The sequence below is a fragment of the Zootermopsis nevadensis genome, unplaced genomic scaffold (assembly GCF_977971745.1).
Source record: "Zootermopsis nevadensis isolate Lab colony 2312 unplaced genomic scaffold, Znev_1.0 Znev_ptg000011l, whole genome shotgun sequence".
Lineage (NCBI taxonomy): Eukaryota > Metazoa > Arthropoda > Insecta > Blattodea > Termopsidae > Zootermopsis > Zootermopsis nevadensis.
This window is the reverse complement of record NW_028259143.1, coordinates 16522555-16548406: the sequence shown is the minus strand read 5'-3', so window position 1 is coordinate 16548406 and position 25852 is coordinate 16522555. Positions and strand designations below refer to the sequence as shown.

At 38.8% G+C, this 25852-nt stretch overlaps 2 protein-coding genes across 4 annotated transcripts in view; one reads left to right on the top strand and one right to left on the bottom strand.

Annotated features, from left to right (window-relative positions):
* Positions 1-23002, bottom strand: part of LOC110837655 (ferry endosomal RAB5 effector complex subunit 4) — a 27660-nt gene extending 4658 nt beyond the window's left edge. For 2 of the 3 annotated variants that reach the window (XM_087347460.1, XM_087347463.1), the window contains exons 1-7: positions 22880-23002; positions 3803-4013; positions 3623-3691; positions 3431-3541; positions 2109-2359; positions 1401-1520; positions 177-328 (exon numbers count right to left, since the gene is read on the bottom strand). In XM_087347460.1, the coding sequence (XP_087203586.1) occupies positions 177-328; positions 1401-1520; positions 2109-2359; positions 3431-3541; positions 3623-3691; positions 3803-4013; positions 22880-22996 (1031 nt within the window). In that variant the 5' untranslated portion in view covers positions 22997-23002. Of the gene's footprint in view, positions 1-176; positions 329-1400; positions 1521-2108; positions 2360-3430; positions 3542-3622; positions 3692-3802; positions 4014-5043; positions 5291-22879 lie in introns of those variants that run through there. The other variant, XM_087347462.1, reaches the window with a different exon arrangement.
* LOC110837670 (uncharacterized) lies at positions 12032-25852 on the top strand. The gene is made up of 4 exons (XM_087347459.1): positions 12032-12179; positions 20019-20981; positions 22032-22177; positions 23918-25852. Exons 1-4 carry the CDS (start codon positions 12159-12161, stop codon positions 24081-24083), a joined length of 1296 nt encoding a protein of 431 aa, XP_087203585.1. The 5' UTR covers positions 12032-12158; the 3' UTR covers positions 24084-25852.

Sequence of the window (25852 nt, the reverse complement as noted above, 5' to 3'; positions counted from 1 at the left end):
TTACGATAGTTTTAATTCAAACACATTTTAATTAACCTTACTACTTTCAAGGGAAAAATCAAATTCAAAGCGAATATCATACATTTCTTTCCTAGGTAACTCGTAAAAATATAAATAATTCTTGTACGTGACACGACGAAATCACATTAACTAACCCGTGAATAACGAAGACTCACCGAATAGTTTTCGTAGCAACTTTCTCCATGATGTCCATCAGTATATGCTGGTATCTTCCCTGTTGAGCGCTAGATAACATCCACGCTTGTTCAAAGAGGAAACCCAAACTGGCACATCGCAAATACATGAGACGAGAATTTGGAGGGTCCAACTAGAAAACAAAAAAATAAATAAACATCATTAATGAATTTAAGCTTAATGTAAAACCATGCGAGCATCTGTCGGTGTTGTGGGTTTCAACACCATTTGAGCCTGTACGCAGATACAGTATTTTGAATTAGCGTAACTGCCCCCATCTTCTAGGCTGAAGACGGATGCTGTATGCTAATAATGTTTTTCTGGGTTCTGGCACCAAAACCCATATCGACATCTTCACTGCCGTGAAAACCTCAAATATCACGAGGAGGCGTAAGTTCCTACAAAACATTGATTTCCACCTTCAACATCATGCGACGCTACAACCTAGGAGATGAACAACTAAATCTTCACTGTGAGGTTAACCCCAAATTTCATTTAAGATAGTTAGAACATAACTTAAGTCGAACAGCACGCGATTTTCATCCCCAGAGGTAAAAGATAAAATTTATGTACATGTTTAAGAAATTAATCTGAAATTCTAATGGGTAACTCCTTGTGTAAAAATAAGTAATTATTTATACAGTTTATGGTATACGAGCCAATGTCCGCGAAGTAAGTGCAGGAGGAATCCCCAAATGCACTCCTCTCGGGAAATACATATTCAATGCCTGTCTATATTTCTATGCTTCTATGCATCAATCTCAAATTTGATTTTTAGGAATTAAAATTACCCCTGCATGTGGAACTTCCAAAACTAAGAAACACATTTACTTTGTGTAATGTTTTCTCCAATGAATAAGGTCCTCGGAATACAAGATGATGGATCAATAAATATCAAAATTCTAAATTCAAGTACATTTTTACAAAATTCGACCCAAACCCAACCTCTAGAAGGCAAAAGTTCTAACTTCACGGAGCTGAGTTCTGGTTCAGAAGCAAACAACCATTCAGAGAGTTAAGAAATTCAGTGCCAAGTCCAAAATGGAGAACAGAAGCAAAATGGGGACGACAGGGTAAAAACATGTAAGAAAAAGAAGGAACATGTGAATAAACTGAGGAGATGAGAGGAGACAGAGATTTTACTTACCCAATTTTTTGGAATTATTTATATAAATTTCAATAACTGTTTATACGTCGATACCCACCTGCAAATTGGAATTTGATGTAATCCACCTGCCCCCAACGGCTAAACACGATATTACATCATGTTTTGAGGGCAAAAGGTTAAGAGAATTCTGTAACCTGTTATCATAAATACTGGAGCTCTGTAAAAAACAAACAAAAAGCATGTATATTCCTTCTATTTTGTTGGTAAATTTTTTATTCAGAACAGTTACATTTTCAACCTTGAACAAATTAAAAATAACACACACAACTGCATAAGTAGCGCGTCTCCACAATTTTTGAGCAGGGAAAGCCTTTCTCTTCCAACAAACATAATTAAATAAATATCTCGCACGGTTTCTAAATTAAAATTTTTAAACACTTAGACAGTAATCAGGCTGATTATGCTTTAAGTCAATTAGTTAGCAGATATATTCTATTAATTTCATCTATTTTGCACATCGGTAGGACTCCTCGGATAAGTGTTCAGTCCATCGCGAGGCCTCTACCCAAACAAACACAGAAAGACGCAGACAAACATCCATGCTTTGAGCGGGACTCGAACCCACGGTCCCAGAGGCCGGGCGCACGAGGTCCATGCCTCAGACCGCGCGGCCACTGCGGCCGGCTAGCAGATGATTTTCAATTACCTAGGACAGACACACGTGGATGGATATTGACATACAGATAAGTCTTTGAGGTTAAAATGTACACGACGCTCAACGCCTCAATGCAATCGAGTCACCTACCTGTGGATATTGAGCAATACCCTGATCCACAACAATATCAACTCCAAGATTCCCCGTCTCTAACATTGCCGCTGATTTAAGAGATGAATTCTTCTCATTCAGTTCAATAATCTGTGCTAATTCTACTTCCATATTCTGAAGGTAAAGTTTTTCATCCTCTGACGAGGAAGTCGTTAATACTTTGGCTCCCCAGTGATGAGCCAACTGAATGCAGATGCTACCAAAAGAAGATGCGCCATCTAGCACGAGCACTGGAAATAAACATACGTCTCAGCGCGCACCCAATTTTTGGTGCAGATTTAAAATCAGCGATAACCCATAAAGAATATTCCGGGAAAATGAATTGTTCAGAAAATGCCAGAGACTGCGATAAGAATATCTTGCGTACAATCTTTCCATTCAATATCAGAAACTCCAGAAGATATCAGATTCATATCAGTATCAGCTGACGGAGTTCCATTCGCCGTTGCTCTTCACAGCGAAACTGCCCAAGTTCCAGTCGCGGCGACTGAAGCTGACGAAAGACTCTCGGGAATGAACCATTTCCTCCGCAGGAGAAACGGTTCATTCGCCATTCAGACACCTGACGTGGCTTGTCGCCCGAGAGTCTTTCATCAGAATTAATTTTATTTCAAGACTGACTTCAACGAACTACATTTACGTGTCGCATAAAAGGCGTCGAGCAATTCCGAACAAGTCTGGAATTTACATGAACGTGTTACTCCAATCTGATTCTCTGTTCAGGAATTTGGCAAAAAATTCTTACAGATAATATTCATTAAAATGCCACATACTTATTAACAGGCGATTACACGAAGGAAAGCTAACTAGCTGGGACATATTATGAGAAGGAATGGGTTACTGAGTGATATCATCGAAGGCCAGGTTGAAGGAAAGCGAGGGCTGGGAAGAAGACTGATACAGCTAACCAACGACCTTAAACAAGGAAAGAAGATGACGTTCCAGGAATTAAAGCGAGAAGCTGAGAATAGGGACAACTGGAGAGCTCTTTTTGGGCAGAGCAATGGACCTGTCGTAAGACAGAACACTTAATAATAAATAATAATACTTATTAACTTTTATGATACACTGCCATACCTCAATCACTTTTATGGAAACGCTGAATCAGTCCGCGTCAACTTGTCTTTATGAATATTCACGATAATCAGTTAATGGTATGTAACATTAAGAAAACTGGAATGTTACTACTGCCAACTTGTTTCTGCCATATACTCCTCGCTCGTCTAGTTTAAAATCACACGGTGAATTACACTTTTATATTTTATGGGTTGAGACTATTTATTTAAAAATTGTATACTCACCTGTGTCACCAGAAGAGAGCTTTCCCAGATAATGCAAAGCTGTGTAAGCTTTCACAGAATCTCCTATGCACCCCGCTGCATCCACAAAACTCACACCGTGCGGTTTTATCACTGCGAACACAAATAGTAAGCCCCCAAAGCATAAAATATTAGAGATTAATACGGCAATAATTACAATTAAGCGGAACTCACCGACGTCAAATTCTTGGAGCGCAACGTAGTCAGCACATCCAGACTGTCCGTAATCAAGAGGTATTATTCCTACATCGGGGCAGAACATAAATTAGTCAGGAATGCGATTTCACCGTTCGTAGGAAAACGATTATTATACGACGAGGATGTCGAGCGGCACGTCGCCAATTTAGCACTCACCCACGACGTGGTCTCCCTTAGACAAAGTTGTGACGTCGTCGCCAGTAGCAACCACAGTTCCTGCCACCTCATGTCCTGCACCAACACCCAAGTTCTTGTTGGGGTTTGACAATATCTGACAAAGCGCTGTAGACTCAATCTTGGATATTGATAAACCACAAGCCTTTACTTGTATCAACAAGCCATTTCTACCCAGTTCGGGCAATTCCACCTACAAACAAAACAAAATATACCAGTAGAATTAATTCTATGCCAAATTATATTCACAGAAAAACTTTTTTTTTTTTTTGGTTTCTAAACCAGCACTGTACGCTACAAGTACTACAGATAAATATGATTTACTCTGTCTTGGAAGAATTCCCAATAATTCCAAAGTATAAATTGACTAATTAATATTGGGTGACATTTCTCAATGTTACAAAATACTCAGAGATAATTAAATAAATAAAATTTCTCCAAGGAGCAATCCTTGAGAAGCTGATAATCGCTCCAATATTTTGGAACGAGCCACCACCAGTCACTGTCCTGAGCCAGGTAAATCCAGTCCCATCTTTCTGGGCACATATCTCACAAGTGCTCTCTTCACATCAGAGTTTCCAACCAAAATAGCACTTTACGCAGTTCGGTGAACAAGCCAGCAAGTGTGGCTTATGTTTTATGATCGTTTAATATTCTCATATTCTGTTGAACAAGTGTGACATAGTCACATGGTGATGGCATAGACAATGTTTACAGAAACTGTAGGATTAGCTTTTCATTTAAAAGTTCAAAATATCAATTTCCTTTTCTCTCTCCTGTAGAATTTAATTTTGGACTTAGAATGAAGACACTTCCTTCACACGTACACTCAACCCCCGTCAATGGTGACCTTCAATTTGCTCCGCCCCTACAAGGTCAAGGCTGGAACTTGGAACGTACAGCAATACCCTGCGATTTAAAGAAAACTGTACACTACTGTTGGAGACATAGGGGATCCGGCAAGTATTGGACATTTTTACAACAGATAATAATTCTACCTTGAAGAAGTTCCTCCAGAAATGTTACTACCAAGAAGAGTACAATATTCAAATTGTTTCAATGTCTCCCACCGTCAACCTTAAGCTAATCCTTCAGGTACGAGTCATTCGTCTGTCAGAAATTCAAAATCACAAAATACGAAACTGTTAAACGTCGGTTCCAATTAAGTGTGACTAATGTACAAAGGAGTGTCCAACTTGAAGGGGTTTACTGTATATACTTACTTCTCGTGCTTGAACCTGGCCTGAATTACATCCTTTCCTGATGTCCACAAAAATCGATTTTGCAGTTCGCTTTCGAGACATTTCGGACAGAGTAAAGATCAAGTACTTTCTAAACACATTTATGCAGTACTACTGTCATTCCAATAAAATCGAAGCATACTACAACCCACACTTATCTACCTACACCAAACATCACCACTCCCACGGATCCCGATGCGCATTTCACTTTTCATGCAGAATCTGTAAGTCAACACTTGCTTATACCCTACGACATCTATACACAACTCTTATAACTATGATGCGAGCCGCAATAGCTCAGTCAGAAACCCTCGCCCCCCACGGCCTTGGACGATCAGGATCGATTCTCGGAAGGCGGTGGGGATGAAGGAAATCTCGATCGACCATCAGTTGCTCAAAAAAGAACTCGGCTCCTTATAGTTTATTCATAACGATGCATCAGCATACTCAAGTGGAAATTTACAATATAAAAATTGTATAATTAATACAAGACATTTGCAGATTGTTACTAAATGTGTGCAATGTGTCAGCTTCTGAGGCAAATTCCGATGCAGGAAGTCCTGTTATTTAGCTGTACGGACAAACAACTTCAGTATTTGTTTCAGTACGTAAAACAAGGTATCCAGAACACATCCGTTTGTTTCAGATTGGGTAATTAATGCAATGAATGTGAAAACTTACAACAATACAAATTCTAACTTGCAAGTGACAGTGTATTTTTTTATTTGTTGCTGAGAGTCCATTTCTCGGAATCTGGGCACTGCTGTACAACGCTATCACGTGACGTTGCGCCATATTGTCAGCATTCAGTCCGTATAAATGCGCGACAGTAGCCGAGACAAGAACTGTGTGATTCGTCCATGCCAGTAGATTGCGAGTAGAAGAAATACACAAACGCATACGTGACACTGTTTAAAGCGAGTGAGCGAGATGCAAAGTACGAGATATAAAGCATTGTCAAAGAGCTTCTGTAATATACCGTTGATACAATAGGCACGTTTTTAAGTAGGACAAAGCCTGGCTCCTTCCTGATTCTGCATTCTGAACCATATTAATTTCCATACGCCTCAAGAAATAAAGAATATAAACCGAACAAAGCTGCAAGTTGAAGGAGAAAGCTTACGGGGCCAACTGCTGATTTATATATGATGTATATCTCCAGCAACATACAGGACTGGATTTTTAGAAATCATCTGTCTTGTTTTTCAAGCTTGAGGCACCCTTGACAAATATAAGGTATTGTATATCACCTTGAATGCACATCATAATTATGAATAGTTTACTTGCGGTTGGGAAAGTTCTCCATGAAATTACGTAGTACGTACAATTACGTTCCACGGTACGAAAGGAAAGTCACGTGATTCCAAAGTCCTTCTAAAGTAACGCAGTAAGAATAGATGTGAAATGCAAGTAGACTATTTGATGTTCCTACCGACAATCTGTAGTCTACCTACTTTGCAAAGGCAAACTGTAATTAACCCTTTGAAGCCGAAGATCGTCTGAATATTATTTACGAATCCAGACCGTACCGCGAAGAAAACACTACACCTCACCATTACGAAAATCAGCTGGTTAACCCTTTGAAGACGAAGATCGTCTGAATATTATTTACGAATCCAGACCGTACCGCGAAGAAAACACTTCACTTAACCATTAGAAGTCGAATCAGGCGGTACCACATAAGATTTAACAAAAGAACATCCCGGTCGAAGCCTTAAAGTAAGTACCTACCTTGTTATTTCCACTTTGTAAATCTACATTATGTTACATTATGTTAAGAATCACGTTGTAGACAGATCACAGACATTCTAAAGTTCCTGTAGAGGGTTACGTGACCCACCAAAAGGTTTTTGTATGAGTTTTGTTCCACTTCCGAATGGGAGGTTAGTTCCACGTTCCGGTAGCTCTGTACCTAGGCACTCGAGCCTGTTTGTATACGAAGGCGATGAGACACTTCTGTCTCTGTCGTGAATCGAACCTCAATAATCCAGCGTTTGACAATGCATATATTTACTCTTTTCCTAGCGTTCCATTAAAAACGGCGAAAAAGTTTCTGCAGCGATAATAAACGGATCACCAAACGAGATATTGTTAATTTCTTTGGCGTAGTAGATTCAGGAAACGTTTCCTTAACTTAACCTGGAAAAGTCAAGTCAGAACGAGATGTCAGGTACCGTTCGATAATCGACACTCGTTGCAGTTCGATTGTTGAAAGACAACTGACGGACGAGATAGCGGGTCACGAAATGGCGAGACCTGCTTGGGGTATTATATAGTCAGATATATAATACGTGTTTATTAAGGCTTTGACCGAGATGTTCTTTTGTTAAATCTTATGTGGTACCGCCTGATTCGACTTCTAATGGTTAAGTGAAGTGTTTTCTTTGCGGTACGGTCTGGATTCGTAAATATTATGAAGACGAGCTTCGGCTTCAAAAGGGTTAACCAGCTGATTTTCGTAATGGTGAGGTGTAGTGTTTTCTTCGCGGTACGGACTGAATTCATAAATAATATTCAGACGATCTTCGGCTTCAAAGGGTTAATGCAAACCTACTGCATTGAATTGCAACCATCAATAAACATTTTAATATGAGTTACGTGACTTTTCGATAATCCTGTACACTTCATTGAAGTTTTTAATCACTGCTTAATTTAGTACTTAATTTAAACAGCTTCGTCACTCAAAAGAATATCAAGAGTTTACCTTGCGCTCTGTGTTTCCGTATATAAAAGTGAAAGTGCGTAAAAAAAAAACTGAGTAGGAGGTGCAGTTTCCCCGTTTCGGTACAAACACTCGTTTGTTCGCCTCACCCACTGTCCTACTGCAATATCTTAAAATAGCTCGCGGCCACTCGAGTGTGCCACATCAAATTCATAACACAGTAACACGCATCGGTCATCTTTGACAAACGAGACTCGTCAAACTTGTTTCATTGCACGGTACAAACTTCAACGATGTGTTGACGATCTCTGATGCACGGAGTTTTTTTTTATTTGTTTATTTTTATCTTATACTAAGTGTCTCTGTTAGCAGTTCGGATTATAGGGTGACCAAGGACGTGGGAAAAATCGATCGTGGGATTAATTTAACTTACCTTTGAGACTGAGGACAAGCACGAAGAACCTTAGAAAGGACAACCGGTCTCAGAGTCGAGATCTTCCGAATAAAAACCAGAAACGCTACAATCCGCCACGACCCTAGTTCCTGGGTTATTCGCGAGTCATTAAACAATACGCTCATTGACAAGATTGAAAAGAACTTCACAGATTAATTTAGAAGGCGCTTACGGTATTCTGAGTAGCGACGCCGTGCACTCTTATAGGCGGTTACCAGCGTTTCGGAAGAACACTCTGTCTCCATCTTCGGGTTAAAAGTGTGCTTGTTAAAGAGATTATTTATATTATACATAACGCTTTGTAAGTTACTTGTTTTTCCTAGTACAAAGAAGAAACCGCCAGTCTATCGCTACGTCGGCCCGGATATAGGACAACGTAACCCTCGTGTGACGTCATCACGTGCGAACAGACACTAGTGTTCGGTGTCGGGAGTGGACCGACACTCGCGACTCCAGACATTAATCACGCGCATGCCCAGTAATGACTAGAATGGAGTGATTGTGGTCTCTGAAGATGAGACACCATGTTTTCGTAAAACTCGGGGTTGGGATGGGTCCCACAGTAGACTTCACAGTTAAACGTCCATTGCTTTTATGTTTATTCGTGGCTGGAGGGGTGTTATAATCTCCTTCAATTTATATAAATACCGCATCACGGCGTTCAATTCCACTTTCTTCAACACGTCTCTGAAACTGACAAATCCTAACCACGAAGACGCATCAGAGAAGACTTATGGACTCGCGGGCTGTTAACCTAAATGGACGAGAATTCGAAAATTCACGACAGCTTTATATTATATTCTTTCCAACTCACTGTTTGAAAATCATCCTATAATAGACGCTATAGGATAACCAATGCAGTTGAAACAGTATCGTTAAATACAGCAAGATTTAAATACAAAATGATGAGAAAGTGTCTTTAACGACTGATGGAAATATTATTAAATCCTTTACGAGCTTGGTACAGTCAGTTTAATTTAAGGATGCCATGGTGTAAACATTACGATCGAAGTAAGATTACTGCTGTGGGGATTGTATTTTTATAGTAAAACTTATCACTTCAGTCTTACGTTCATCTTTAAATTCTATATTTATATTTGTATAAATGTTTTAAAAGTAAATAATCGTAATTTATGAGGACTTTCAAAAATAATTTTTCGTTTCCTATACCTGTATGGGTGCGAAACATGGTCTCTCACTCTGAAGGAGGAACACAGATTGCAGGTGTTTGAGGAGGATATTTGGGCCTAAGAGAGAAGACGATGGGGCATGGAGGAAACTGCATAATGATGAGCTTAAAAATCTGTACTCCTCCCCCAATATTGTCAGGGTGATTAAGTCGAGAAGAATGAGATTGGCGGGGCATGTAGCACGCATGGATGGGACAAGAGGTGTGCACCGGGTATTGGTTGGGAAGCCTGAGGGAAAGAGACCTCTGGGGAGACCTAGACGTAGATGGGAGGATAATCTCAGGCGGGATCTATGGGAGATAGGAGTTGAAGGAGACTGGATTTTGTTGGCCCAGGACAGGGTCTGGTGGAGGGCTTTGGTTAATTCGGTGATGAACCTTCGGGTTCCCTAAGCCATCTGGTTGGTTGGGTCCACTATTTGGGAAGCCTGAGGGGAAGAGACCTCTGGAGAGACCTAGACGTAGATGGGAGGATAATCTCAGGCGGGATCTATGGGAGATAGGAGTTGAAGGAGACTGGAATTTTGTTGGCCCAGGACAGGGTCCGGTGGAGGGCTTTGGTTAATTCGGTGATGAACCTTCGGGTTCCCTAAGCCATCTGGTTGGTTGGGTCCACTATTTGGGAAGCCTGAGGGGAAGAGACCTCTGGAGAGACCTAGACGTAGATGGGAGGATAATCTCAGGCGGGATCTATGGGAGATAGGAGTTGAAGGAGACTGGAATTTTGTTGGCCCAGGACAGGGTCCGGTGGAGGGCTTTGGTTAATTCGGTGATGAACCTTCGAGTTCCGTAAGTCATCTGGTTGGTTGGGTCCACTATTTGGGAAGCCTGAGGGGAAGAGACCTCTGGGGAGACCTAGACGTAGATGGGAGGATAATCTCAGGCGGGATCTATGGGAGATAGGAGTTGAAGGCGACTGGATTTTGTTGGCCCAGGACAGGGTCCGGTGGAGGGCTTTGGTTAATTCGGTGATGAACCTTCGGGTTCGGTAAGCCATCTGGTTGGTTGGATCCACTATTTGGGAAGCCTGAGGGAAAGAGATCTCTGGGGAGACCTAGACGTAGATGGGAGGATAATCTCAGGCGGGATCTATGGGAGATAGGAGTTGAAGGAGACTGGATTTCGTTGGCCCAGGACAGGGTCCGGTGGAGGGCTTTGGTTAATTCGGTGATGAACCTTCGGGTTCCCTAAGCCATCTGGTTGGTTGGGTCCACTATTTGGGAAGCCTGAGGGAAAGAGATCTCTGGGGAGACCTAGACGTAGATGGGAGGATAATCTCAGGCGGGATCTATGGGAGATAGGAGTTGAAGGAGACTGGATTTCGTTGGCCCAGGACAGGGTCCGGTGGAGGGCTTTGGTTAATTCGGTGATGAACCTTCGGGTTCCCTAAGCCATCTGGTTGGTTGGTTGAACTTTTAGAACTTATACCCCTTTACTCTGGCGCCAGGGAATTTTATGGGTCCATCGTCATTAGTTTGCGATTTTTTCTTTTTCATTTGCTATATACACTTACATTTAATACGCCGTTTACATTAATAACAGCGCTTCCGTGTATTACTGATGCAAGCAATAGTTTTAGGGCCTTTTATCCGTCTCACGTAGACGTATTTAACATTTCGTTGTTCGAAATTCTTAACGATTTCAGATTATAGGGAGGTGGTTACGGAATGAATGGTTTTGTGGTTTACAGAACAATTAAAATACCCTGCTAACCGAGCAAGTAATTATTTATCCACTTGTTTAATCAGCATTTCTTTTATAATCCACTTTTCAGCATGACTCAGCCTTGTCGAGAATCCTGTTTAGTTAAAATACTTTCAAGAAGATAAATACCAAATACAGAACCAAATACGCTCAACTACAAGAAATTTGAAGGAAAATGGATTCAGCGTATTTCAGTGAATTCTCATTTTTAAATTCTCAAATCTGAAAGAGATCAAACTTTTTCTTTAGAAATTAGAGGGAAGATATTTTGACATTTCTAAGCAACTTTCGTGCAATCATACACGTATAACTATTTAATCTCAAGTTTTGCACTTTCCTAGGTAATTATTACTGAGACAGAGGTATATTTATGGGATATTACCTTTCAAATTCCTTCATAAACACATTCAGTCTCGATGTCAGGGAAAAAGGAAGATATATATATATTTTTTCGTTCATGATTTCTTTTTTCAATCCATTGAGCTTAAACCCTAAGGTTGGTACTACTGATTGCAGATAATCGCGAGTCACAATTTCCCCCTTTTGGGTCGAGCATGTTTGAAAGTTTGACCCACCTTAATGAGTTTGTGATTCGTAGATTTGGACCTCTAACCTCTAAAAAAAACCGTTTAGTCACCAATTCCTTTTCATTCTTTTCGCCGAGATTTACGTAAAGAAACATTTTCGTGACATCATTTTCTTAACACTGCCCGTTATAACAATATTTGCGCCTCGTACGTGCAAGGATTTCACACTCTGAGGACGCCTTCGACTACACGCTCCGTGCCTGTTTTATCTATCGATAACTTCCCATGGTTTTGCTTTCGTTTTTATGCAGATTCATCACTGACTACCACTCTTGTCTGCAGACCATTGTATTTCAACTTTCCCCACTTCTTATGACCAGTCCTTGGCTCCTCGGACTTCTACAGCATTCTGGTATAAAAGTCGGGCACGGGCATGGTTCAGAAGACAGAACACTAACAACCGCTGTTGACTAACAGTTTAACTTCTCGCAGTTATGTGACTGGTGCTGAATTTCGTGTTTTAAGTTTCATTTTTAAAATTGCTTTACTCTCAATCTGATCATGAAGATTATATTAATACTGGTACGTATTACATCATGTACCAATTTATTATTTAATTTTACACAGAATAATTAAACAACAAAATTATCGTGTTGTTAGCTGAGAAGCAAAAACGATTCCTCTAAGCCAGTGGTATTCAACCTGGGGTACGCGAAGACATCTTAGGGGGTACGTGAAATTTAAAAAAAAAATATTTTATGATAAATAATGAATAATCCGTAATGTAATTTATTTAATTTATTTTAGATGTAGATTATATACTATGTATAACTTGAATTATACACCAACAACTTTGGGGGTACAAAGTTGAAGATAAATTATATCTGGGGGTACGCGAAGACATCTTAAGGGGTACGTGAAATTTAAACAAAATATTATTTTATGATAAACACTGAATAATCAGTAATTTAATTTATTTAATTTATTTTAGATGTAGATTATATACTTTGTATAACTTGAATTATACACCAACAAGTTTGGGGGTACAAAGTTGAAGAGAAATTATATCTGGGGGTACGCGAACAAAAAAGGTTGAATACCACTGCTCTAAGCTTTCTGTTTAAGAACTGTTTTGGTGTGGGCCAATATATTCCAGATTATATGAAAACCTTCAAACATTACACGTTTAAAAATATTTTTCATTTACTTACGTAATTCTTAAAAAGTAACTTTTAGTGCTGTTATGAAATTTGAAACAGTGGTTAATTATGACTTACATTGTAGTATCAAACTACTTATGAAGACATTAAGTAGGCGGCCATGCTTGAGAATCACCGGTCTTTATATCTACTGAAAAATAAAACTGCTAGAAATTTACTTTGAACTTAAATTAAACAAAGTGTCGTGGGGGAGCTCCAAGAATTCTTAACCTCATCAAGAGATAAAATACGATGTGAGGTTCACTCTCGGGGTCACGTAACACTAGGATTATTTATGGCAAAAAAAATCGATTATAGGATCAATTGTTCCCAAATATTTCGCAAGGTTTGAGTCAACGTCCATTTGTAAATTGTCGATTCACGGATTCCAGACCAGAGGATTAAAATTAATCTAATTTGTCCTAGTTTTAAAGTACATTAACGAATGAAAATTACTATTATCAGTAAAATTATATAAGTTAGAATCGTGGCATATGAGACGTCTCAGCACTGATCATCAAAATACAATTTCGGTGATGTGCCGAAAAATATAAAAGCAAAATTACATATTTCTCGGGAGATTAACCCAAATAAATTAGCATGGATTCGGTTTTCTTCATTGTCCGTAACAGATCCATGTGCCATCTAAACCTTAAGCCACAGACAAAAATGGAACTGAAAATACATTACTGACCTCATATTGTTAGGTACAAAGTATTCGAAATAAATTCAACATAACTTTATCTTCTGATCCTAATGCCCTTTCTGTACTATGTAAACATTGTTTGTGTCAATATTATTATTTACGAGAGATTAATTAAAATAGAGGAAAGTTATCTTCTAAAATAGACTATACGAAACACAGTAGTTCGTCACGCAGATTTGCAGTTCCTTGTCAACAGTCTCCTTACTCTGGACTGCGTTGTCAGGGAATTTCGTCAGTCCATGCAACCTCTCGCCGAAAAAGACTCAGGCTTCCCTGACGTAGAGAAGAATTCTTGAAGTACACAGAAATTTCAAGGACTATAACGTCTTCCGTTTGTGGCGCCGTGAAGTCTCGAACTCACCACCGTAAAACCTCAAGTACGACAATGACCTCGGTTCACATCGTGCAACCAAAATGGTGAAATCACAGGGGTGACCAGTATCGGCGAACAAATCAAGGGAGAAACGGCCACGATAGGCCACAGGGGACAAGAATGCCGGGTAAAAAGACCAGGATTGTGGCTCTGCCCCTGGAGGGGGCAAGGCCCTACGGAGTAAGCACCCTGGAGAAAGACCTGGGTGTTAAGGTCCACCTGGTTGTAGGCTATAAAATACTTCACCTTCGAAATGAAGAGAGAATTTTGGTCAGAAAGCCTCAAGGGAGGTGATCACTTGGAAGACATAGGAAAACGGAAGAATAATATTAAAATGTATCCCAGAGGCAATGTGAGGCTCTGGACTAGACTGGGCTGTGACATGAGATCCAATTCAGATTTTTTTTTAAAATGTTGACGAAATTTCAGTTTCCTCGAAAAATCACAGAACTTCTTGATAAGCTTAATAAATGTTGAAGTGCTTAAGAATGTCACAAGCTATATACAAATGGCTTTACTAAGGAACTGTACAAAATATTTGCAGGAGCATTCGTGACTATAAAATGTATAGTTAAAAATAGAAACCAATATACCATAAGTCCTTAAAATACGTTTACACAAAAGTTTAATATTCCGTACTATAATGTGTATATAACTTATCGGAACATTATTTAATATTTTAAATTGCGTTTCCAAATTATAAATTTTAATCATATAATTTTAATTTCATCTGTTTTTTACGTCTCTGAAGGTTATCGCCCGTCACGTGGCGAAACCTGAAGGAACACAAGAGTACCAACGACCTTAAAACTTACTGGCGCGGAATGGACAGATTTTACTTATTCTTTAACTTTCTACTTATTTCCGATTTTAAAAGACGGTGACAATATCGCCCTGAAGAAGGGGGGGACGTAATTTGATAATTTATTAGGCTTCAAAATATCCAATTTCTTTCAATAGCCACAGTCAAGTGAGAATTATCACCGACAACATCAAACATTCTAACTAAATCTACGGAGCAGGGATCTTCTTTTATATAAGCTTATAGTTCATTTCAGTGCTCACAAGAGCCCGCCACTGAAACCGGAACAGGAACACATCCCACGTTCATATTCCGTTCTATGAGGTTATGTAAAAGAATCCGTTTAGCTGCGAGGCAAGCTCGCTTTTTACAGTACGAGGCTATTCATAATACATTAAAGATTCATCTCTTATTTTCACAAATTACGACAAAAGTTACAATTGTAGGATTTGAGTTTTCAAGGCGGTGACTCTGAAGATGGTTGTCTTGAAGCTAAAAAAATACCATCTCTCAAGAGGGACTTCGCCCCATGTATTTGGTTCACAAGCGGTCTGTGATTCTTTGGTTCTTATACTCTGTTGTGACCATGAAATGGATATAAAATGTTTATTTTCGAACTTATTATTACGCGCCACGCCATGGAGACGTATGTTTTAATGTAGATACAACTCTACTCATTCTTGACTTGGACAATAGAGGTGGAATCCTCTTCCAGACCAGCTGTTAAACCAGCAACATCGCTTTACCTCGTGGGTAAACCAATGATGGATGAAGAATAAGAGTATAGATTATTTGCAAAGTAGGCTGCTTTCTACAACCTCGTTAGTGGAAATGAAGAACGCGGTGAAACACGTCCATACGTCCCTACCGCAAACCAAATACCAGGAATAAGTCGTGGCCTTGCGTAGTCACTGTGATTGCAAAGCGTATTTACCGATCAGTGTTTGCTACAAACCTCTGCATAAAATATTAATAGTCTGTGAGCGTAAAACACGAAGATCCTGTTAAAATATAGTCAATAATTTAATCGTGAATTATTAAAACACATTCGAAGCAATGTTTCCCAAAATATGCTCAATATTTCTCACTAAATAAAGATATTCATTATACAAAATAAAACTCCTATAAAATACGTTCTAATTCATCGATATTCTAAGAACTGATTCATTCGTAGGTTATGTAAGGGTGTAGTTTAAACCGTTCAAGCTTCCAGTAAGTACGGATTACATCGTTATAAATTATCCTCCGGGTTTTTGGCTGTATGCAAATCTCAGAATAGCCGGTGTCACAACTTTGGTTCAACCGGAAGTGTCCTTCACAATCGCTCTGGGCAATGCCTCGTGTTTTAATCACCTATTTGCGTACATGCAAGCTATGAACGAAGGTGAAGTTGTGTCTGTACCATGGTACGTACACCGAGCTCCAGGCTTCCTAGAACTCCCGAATTTACGACAGCGAAATAAGCACTAGTAGAAATACCTCTGAACCTGTCGGTAGTTGAACCAAGGTCACTAAGCCCATAGACACTTACTGACCGAGGAATTAAATATAGTATTAATACATAAATGTCTACGTAACTAATTGCATATACCAGAGAAGCTAACGGTCACTATAGAGGTTAAAAATTCCTCGGAAAGGAAATATTCTTTGTCGTATTCATAAAATTATGTCACGAGTTCGTATCCTGAGCAAGACGAATCCTATCCACTCCCTCAATTTATATTCCACTACGAACAATTTTAATATTATCTTACCATCTACGCCTAGGTCTCGAAGGCGATATCTACGGTTCTACCCATTAAATTCCTGCATTAATTTCTCTGTTCTCCCATTCGCCGTCCCAATCTCCTATTCCTTGATTTTATCAGCGTGAAAATACATTTTGTGGAATACAAATTAGTAAAAAAATCAAATAATAAATGTAGTCCTATAAGAATCCATAATACAGTATTTTCATTCAGTGTTTTATTAGAATCTGATGCACAACAAAAGGATATTTTATAAGAGTTAAGATTTGTTGATTGTATTCCATTAGCCTATTATTATTACCGAATTAAATTAAATAATATAACGTCGCTGTCAATATATGAAACCATAAAATAAATGGAGCTTCGGACTTTCCTTACTGAAGTTTCTCGAGGTTTTCCTCAGTCGAATGCCAGAATTTTATCACGAACGTTTACAGAAAATCGTTACCCTATGACATAATTTATTTTTCACAACCTGAATTTGATGACAAGTAAAAATGTCTAAGCGGTTTTTACAGCGTACTAACTTCTACGTGTCACCTAAGAGATTAAAATGTCCTGTCATTATTCACTGTTTATGAATTTCATTATTACACGTAGTTACAGACATTATTACGTAAAACATTTTTTTATTTTCTATCATAAATAAGACGTTTCATAATTTCAGTATATTTATAAACCCAGGCGAAAAACGGGTATTGGGCTAAATTGATTACAAAAGTGAATGTAATATTCTTTTGTCTTGTAGTTTTTATTTCCTACGGAAATTCCTAACTCTCTTTCCGTATATATGTAGTGCAGGGAAAGCGGTGGGTCTTGGAACTCGGGACTCGACACCACGTTTTTGCTCAGACCTAAGCGTCCATTTTGTTTCGACCGTGTAATGTCACCGGTCGGTTCTGTTTCTTTCTCATGGAATGGAAAAAGACGTACAGCGCTTTCTCCACAACACAGCACAGAAGCTGATCACCGGAACGAACCTAACCTAACTACGACTAATACGGCCACTGACCAAGAACACAACTTCATTAACTTTTTCTGAGATTCGATCCAATAATTGTTCTTTCTGGTCGCTTTTCTGTTTTTGCTTCATTTCACGTCCTATTCGTGCGCACACAGAAATATCGAATGACACTAGCAAATCAGACATATGCCCATGTATCGATACATACGCCCATATATCGATACATATGCCCATATATCGATACATATGCCCATATATCGATACATATGCCCATATATACATACATATGCCCATGTATCGATACATTTGCCCATGTATCGATACATATGCCCATGTATCGATACATATGCCCATGTATCGATACATTTGCCCATGTATCGATACATATGCCCATGTATCGATACATTTGCCCATGTATTGATAAATATGCTCATGTATCGATACATTTTGGTCGTTCCTGTTTAAAAAAGCCAATCGCGGATGGAACATGCCCATTTGTTCGTAACACGACATTGAACAATCTCTAGCAAATATTCTACAGAGTGTTCAATAATAAACTTAAAACGCAACTGTCACTTCCCAGCTGGAACTGCATGGCTCATCGCCAGGTTTTGTCCCGATACGAGTCAAGTATCGCTCCATAAGAACAATAAATCAACATTCCTCCAACAAAACACTGAGGTCTGTTCTAATTCAGAATTAACTATGAAATTGAAAATCCTCCGGTCATTACGTGTACCCGATTTAATGTACGATCCGTCCAACATTCTGAACAGAACACAACACAGACGAAATGAACATCACGTGATCTCAGAGTTTAAATAGCTCAAGGCCCTTAGCTACTTCGATCGATGTTTGGTATTAATTTACAGACGGACATTTAAAAATATCAGTAGTTTACATCAATTCGTCTGTCTACTTTGGTGATTGGATGTAGAAGTCTTCGACGTGGGTTCACATCCCGGTTGAATCATTACAATTTTCTGCCTGTTTACGTATCTCAAGTTCTGTAATCTACAATTTCATGTCACATAATAAAAAACACGAGATTTCAAAATGGCGACGAGCCTCTGACACGAAAACCACTGCAAGCTAAAACTACGCCTTCCATGATTATATAATCGTTTGTCACTTCGTATCGATTAGAGGCGTATCCTTATATTATCAGACTAGCTGACTTAAATGCCTCACCCTGTATAACTCTGCGGTACGTTAAGAAAGGCAGGTAAACTTAATATGATTTCTTTAAGGCTGAGACGGTAAATCGTTGAGTGGACACGGTATTAAACTCAGATGTAATTCGTTCCAGATCATTTATCCTCAGGAATTAGCTTCACTCATTGGTTATAATGACTAGCAGAAACGTGTTAAATTTGAAGATTTCTTCAATGTAAGAGTTCGATTCTAAAAATCTATTAAAATAACGTAAGATTAGGTGAACTGTATCGATTTGGTGACGAAATTAATGGGATCACGTTAATTGTGCAGTGAAATACCTGTTAGTTGCAGATAATATTTCACTGAAACTATTCTGCAATTAGAGAAATCGTAATTCGGATTTTGTTATGTTAATCATACCACATCCAATTCTAATTCGGTTTATATTTCTCAATTTCTTATTCGTCTATTTATTTGGCGTTTACATCAGCGATTACTGTATAAGGCGATGGTTCTCAGCGGTTGTGACGCGAGGCTCTGAATAAAGAAATGATTATACAATTTTTTTTTTATTTAGTGTTCTGTCTGACGACAGGTCCATATGAACAGGATCCTTCCATCCTTTTCTCGGACTGGGACCTGTTCATATACGTTCTTGGCAGATGATCCAGAAGTGGTTTGCCATTGCCTTCTTCTGTGTGTGAATGGAGTAATTGTTGGGATGCCACGGAGGAAAACTCCGTGTTGCCTAGACCACGGCCTTGCCCAACACAAGTTATAAATTCGGGCACCGCCGGGAATCGAACCCGAGACCCCAGGATTACAAGGCCAGCGTTCTAACCGCTAGATCACCGTGGCTATATACAAAATTAAGCAGAAATATTTAAATTAAAACAACTGGGCTACACTTCAATTGCTCAAACGCATCTACAGCGTGGTCCTTAATTAAGCTCAAGGGTTGATTAACCTTTATATTATAATTATTGTTTTATTCGCGTGATAAAATGTATTTTCGGAGCAGCGGTTGAATAATACTGGCATTTGGTAAACAAAGGACTTTAACAAAAAATATATCTGTAAATAAATCCAACGTGAATTGACCTGGGAACGGACCCGGGGATGCTCGGTGGCGTCAACCGCCTGAGTTACGGCACAGCCGCTAGTAAATCGAATTGTGAAAAAGCAAAATAAATTGAGTTATCTGCAGACATAATCATTGCAGAGGCTCATAGGCGTATTGGGGCGGTTGAGGAAATTTAAAATACATCTTAAACTCGCTCAATGAATGGACTGGTCAACTTTATCCTCAGGCCTACCAACAGAGCACAATATTATGTTATTTATTGCTCACTGGATACGACATTTCCATATTCTTACCACATGTTTTTAACAGTTTTCTTCTGTAAGTAAACCAAAATGTGTAATAATAAATAATTCTGACCATAGCTGTAATGTTTCTCTCACCCAACAGGTCGTTCTGACGACGTGTTTGATTACCGCGTCACTTGGAGCACCACAGATCTTCCCGTTCTCAAATCTACGAAGTTACTTCGACCATCAGTCAAAGAATGGTCCTGGTAGTGACAAAGCCGCTGTAGTTCCTCAAACTACATCGGCCGTAGACTCCTTATTCCGTCGGCCTTCCAATATCGGTGATATTCAGGTGAAAACTGTACCTTCATCATCGGCAACGAAGTATCCCAAGGAACAACTACAAACAAACCACAAGCCAGATATTTCGCCGAGTCTGGAGCCTCCTGCAAGCGCCGAAGCCTCCCCTGTTCTTAAATATCATCCTCCAATACCAGAACAGGTACTAAAAGCTCCAGATACAAAACCTCCTATCCTGTATGGGCCATTAACAGAACAGGATAAGACAAACGAGAATTATCAGACCCCAGCCGTCATCTCACAGATCCCTATAAACGTCGTTGGAGAAAAGAAGTATAAACTATTTGGCGGGTTTGTACCTTTGACACCTTCACAGGCACTCACAAGCCCACCAGCAGCGTCTGAATATAAACCTACTGTACCATATTTATCAGGAGTTCCACCATCGCAGGACCTGGGAACTCCGACCGCATCCTATAAATACCCTGAAAAATACTCGACTCAAAAAGAACAAGACGACATTGAAGCGTCTAAACAAAGTCCTGTGAAAATTACGAAGGCTTCAAATCATTTATATCCAAAGAAATGGCGACCAGAGAAAGATAAGTCGAAGCCCACTGCCAAAAAGAACAGTCCTAAGACCGACTTTGGCAAATTAAATAACCTTGACAGCGATTCTAAACAGCCGAAGAAGGACTGGGCATTAGTACGAGAGCCTCAGAAGATACCTGCTGCATTACAAGCAGCCAGCAGTTTTCAGAAGGCCGACGTGGCCTTTTTCCCAACACAAGCAAAACGAAAGGTTCCGGGAATAGACGAGCAGGTAGACTCAAAACTTGGTACCCTTTTGCCAGAATTCTTAGCCACATGCTTACCAAATACACGCTAGTATGCTTAGTATCGATTGAACCACACTTAATATAAGCGCACTTTCATGCCTACAGCAAAATATCCTAACCCATACCCTGGTAAATAATCATGGCGACTTATTTTCAGTGCACGGTGGAGGTTACAGTGGTTAGAACTTTTTGTTACGTTCAATGAATATAGTACGTATGATTAGCATTGTCAAATGGATACGTGCTTCTAGAGAGCGAGTCACAATTAGGTCCCAATTTTAAAAAAGAATCAAAACCCTAAAATTAACTAGTTAATTAATTAAAAATTAACAAAAAAAATAAATTTTAAAAACAAGTTTGCGCCAATATCATGTGCTGATTTCGTTTCAAAATAATGATTTTTTTTTTAAAATTGCGACCTAATTGTGACTCACCCTGTACATATAAATAGTTCGCAATAAAATTAATTAGCGTAATCCATCATTCTGATAAGCTGAATGGAGTTTCGAACAAACGTTTTGGGAATAGAAATGCATCTTTTCATAAAAAAATATGCGACGGACTATTCTGGGTCCTATCGGAGTTAAGAAATGAAGTCAGAAGAAAATTTCAGTCTTTTTGTGAAATAGCAAAAAAAAGTGACTCAAATTCGATACTTCGAGAGAGAAATGGTTCTGATCAATAACAGTTTTAAGTGAAAGTTTTTTTATAAAATAATGTTGAAATCACCGTAGTCAGTCAGTGATCAAAATTTACCTACTTTAACTCGGGACTCAGAAGTACGAGAGACTGCTCATATAATTCTACGAAATAATAATCCATCATTAATGTATTCTCTGTTGACAGTACTAATTACTGCGCTTCTGATTTTAGATTCAGCTTAATACAGAATAAACGAACACAAATTCACGCCAGATTTAGAATTAAGTTAACAGTCACGTGCTAATTTGCATAAAATTGGAATTTGTGATAACTGCTGAAATTACTGTCTATAAAATACGCTTGTTAACATGTCATTTTGGCATCGTCGTCAGATCACATCAGAGACTGGATTCTCTGGTATTACTGCTGGCGTCGGTGGATATGCTGATGGTGGTGGCGGAGGGGACAGAGTTGAGTTCCAGATGCACGGGCAACAAGGCCCCCACTCCTACAAGTTCGGTTATGACACAGGAAAAGGGTAAGTCCGCCTCTCTTTCCATGTACTATAGTGATCGTCACCAAATCGCATGCTTCAAGGTCACAGCAAAATCGTACAGCGTTGCAACACAAACAGCAGAGCCCAGGCGAGTGAAGACTGAATTCTGTTCTGTTATCCTAGAGCCGCGCGGTTAAGTCCATCCGTGGCCTTCAAGCATGAAGTTTGCTGAGAGATAATATTCTTATTGAAATAAAGTGATAAAGTTCCCGCGTCTCTGTTTCCTCCATTTCAGTTTCGGAAACACTTGACCGATTTTCATGAAATTTTGTATAAATATTGTGCCATTGGAGGTCATTCCAACCTCGTACCTTCTAATTTTCTATAATCAATAACAGACAATATGGTGGACGTGCGTAATTGTGGCGGTGATTTCGTCTATTGAACACAAGATCATGAAACTACGTACAGTGTAAACATTAAAAATTAAGCAACTCTTTTTGAGGGACATAATCCTTAGAAGTAATATTTTAATCATAAATAATTATGTCTGTCCACTAAAGTAGACCTATTGGGCTTACTGAGACTTGTTGCAGATATTAAAAAGTAGAGGTCTTCAGCTACTCAGACTTTTTTTTTCATTTTTTGATCGATATTCTAATATATAATCTTGCCAGTTCTAAAGAAAAAAACAACTGAGAATGCATCCAGTCTTCTCAACGAGAGAATGGACAATGATTTTACCTTTGGTCTGAGAAAATCAACTTCCCACAGCTGGTTTCGTGATGACACTGCCCCAAAAACCACACTGACTCTAATCAGATTGAACACTGCAGTGCCATTTAAAGACATAACAAACATATTCCACACATGAGCACATTTCTACTAAGAAATACGTAATTTTCCGTAAATCTAACCTAGTCGGCAATGCCTTCCCTATGAAGACCCGAAAAGACTTGTCTGGAAAAAAATTACATGAACAGAGCACAAGAATACACAAAAGGGTCTTAGGACGCATGCGCAAGACACCATGATCTTCCCCCTCCACCTCGCTAGCCTGTACGCACATAAAACATGACAAGCAACATTTAGTAAATACGAAACGGAAAAGGCTTAATCTGGCCAGTTACAAACTGTTGTTAAGTTCTCCACTTTCCACACGCACATAAAACAAAAGAATAATATTGTGCCTGTTGCATAATATGGGCATAAAAAATATTACTTTTACTTTAAAGGAAAATGCAAAGATCAAAATTACGCAAAACAAAACAAAGCGATCAGAAGAAGATTTTAGCAAAAATTTGAAGTTAGCAAAATAAATAATATTGAAAGGGAAGATTCTTGTGTCCATGTCAGCGTTACTGATGGACTGAAAACAGCTGACTGATGGACTGAAAACAGCTGACTGATGGACTGAAAACAGCTGACTGATGGACTGAAAACAGCTGACTGATAGACTGAAAACAGCTGACTGATAGACTGAAAACAGCTGACTGATGGACTGAAAACATCTGACTGATAGACTGAAAACAGCTGAGTGATGGACTGAAAACAGCTGACTGATAGACTGAAAACAGCTGACTGATAGACTGAAAACAGCTGACTGATAGACTGAAAACAGCTGACTGATAGACTGAAAACAGCTGAGTGATGGACTGAAAACAGCTGACTGATGGACTGAAAACAGCTGAGTGATGGACTGAAAACAGCTGACTGATGGACTGAAAACAGCTGACTGATGGGCCAACACTGTATTAATTTTGCCTTTTTTATTTTTTACAGGCATAATAGGCAGTTCAGATATGAAGAAAGAGACAATCATGGTCACGTGAAGGGACATTATGGGTTTTACAATAAACACGGCAAGTTACAGATCGTCAACTATTCTGCACATCCAGAACACGGTTTCCAAGCTGACGGCAATTACGGAAAACATGGCATTGCATAACTTTCAATTTAACTATGCCTTAAATTTATTTATTCATTTCAGTGATAATTTAATCAGCAAGTTGAACGTCCTTCCAGTCTCGCTACATCCCAAAAACTTCAAGAATACTGAATCAGACATTAAATATATGACATAAAATAACTGGAAAAAGTGGACAAACCACGGTCAACCGGGCCTGGAAAAGAAATGGTTACAAAATTTTAAAAGAAATATCCAGTCAATTTGTATTAAAATGTTCCGATTTTCGAAAGGGCTTCAGAATACTATTTGAGCGATAGAACGATACTTGAAGCTCTATGTAAATATTTATCAGTAGTAGCATTGCGTTCTACAACAGAAGTAAGTATTACTGAGTGATTTAAGACGTACAGAGGGACAAAATAAAAATTAGAGTCCTCATTCAATTTTTGGAACAACAAATGACGCACACTTTTTTGAGGGCCATAGTATTTGATTTCATGTTTACATACTTGGTCTCTGCGTGTTCTACCAAATCACGTTTGTACGCACGAAGGTTCTGTTAACGTGTCCAGACATCAGTTGCCATTCATAACCTTACATGTAAGTACTTTCTTTGCGATGTATTTTCCTGCATTTAAATTTTCTAGCTCTCTGCTAACTCCACTGACAACGAAAAGATTTCTCTGTTGCTTGAACTGCACTGAATTTCTCAGCTTACGTCACGTGACAAAATATCACTATTCAGTTCGTGAAGCCGCCACTCGTATTCCTCCTTCATAACACATTTTACCTTCGTAGAAACGTCCTTGACAGTTTATGGATTTTCTACCCTAGATCAGAGATAGCTAACCGTAAAATATAATTAGTTCAATTCGAATATTTCTTTCCTGTAAAGTCATAAGTCGCAGAATATTTTAGTAAAATGCTGTCAACCCTAACCTTTAAGTCCATGCGCTGTCGACAACTCCCGACTGACTCAGTAAACATGCAGTAACCCTTTTAGCGTCTGGGTGTAGACTCCTACATTAACAACACAAGAACGGGCTACGTTGCTGGTTTTCGGAAAAATACCGATTATTTATACTTCAAAAATTACGTTCAGAGTTAGCCAAAAACATACGTCACGTATTAAAAAACCCTCAGGAACACGGATGTCCAGAAAGCTTATAAATAGTACGTTTCTCTCGAATGAATATAAAATAAAAGCTGTTCCTCCTGGATAGAGCCCTAAGAAAGTTACCGACTTTCTACATTTCGTCACAGGGACACAAAACAAAGTTGGCACAACATATAAAAAGATGTTCAAACGAACATTACTTAATGGTGCATTGTAGGTAAAAAAAAAAGGAGAAGATTTCTAAGTCTGGATTTCAATGTTCACTCTCATCACTGAAAACATATTAATGGCATTAGGGTCATTTACACTGTTAATGCATAATTTTGAGGGGAGTAGTAAGTAAGTTATATGGCATAAAAGACTATCCATCCACATCGGAAGAATAAATTGCATACACTGATATAACTAAAGTCGAGTCAATACCAAACTTCAGCATTAAGCCTGACGTGTGTTATATATTTATTGTTGAATTTTTTGTAATATTTTGTATGACAACATTCTAGCCACTGAATTAGTGAGAATTTAACTGGAACAAGACTTGAAAACAAATGAGTTCATATGTCACAATGATCCACAATTAACTAAAAATAAGATAACTCTTAAGGAAATTTGTTTTAATTCCAGTATAATTGTTCAGTATAATTCAGTGACAATATTTTATGTTAAATAATAATTTTGTATTTATCATTTA

What these genes read in the sequence shown, in the direction of transcription:
- LOC110837670 (XM_087347459.1), top strand. Translation starts at nt 12,159, where the DNA reads ATGAAGATTATATTAATACTG. An exon ending in TGAAGATTATATTAATACTG is followed by an intron (nt 12,180 to 20,018) that starts GTACGTATTACA and finishes CTCACCCAACAG; the next exon opens with GTCGTTCTGACGACGTGTTT. An exon ending in TTCCGGGAATAGACGAGCAG is followed by an intron (nt 20,982 to 22,031) that starts GTAGACTCAAAA and finishes CATCGTCGTCAG; the next exon opens with ATCACATCAGAGACTGGATT.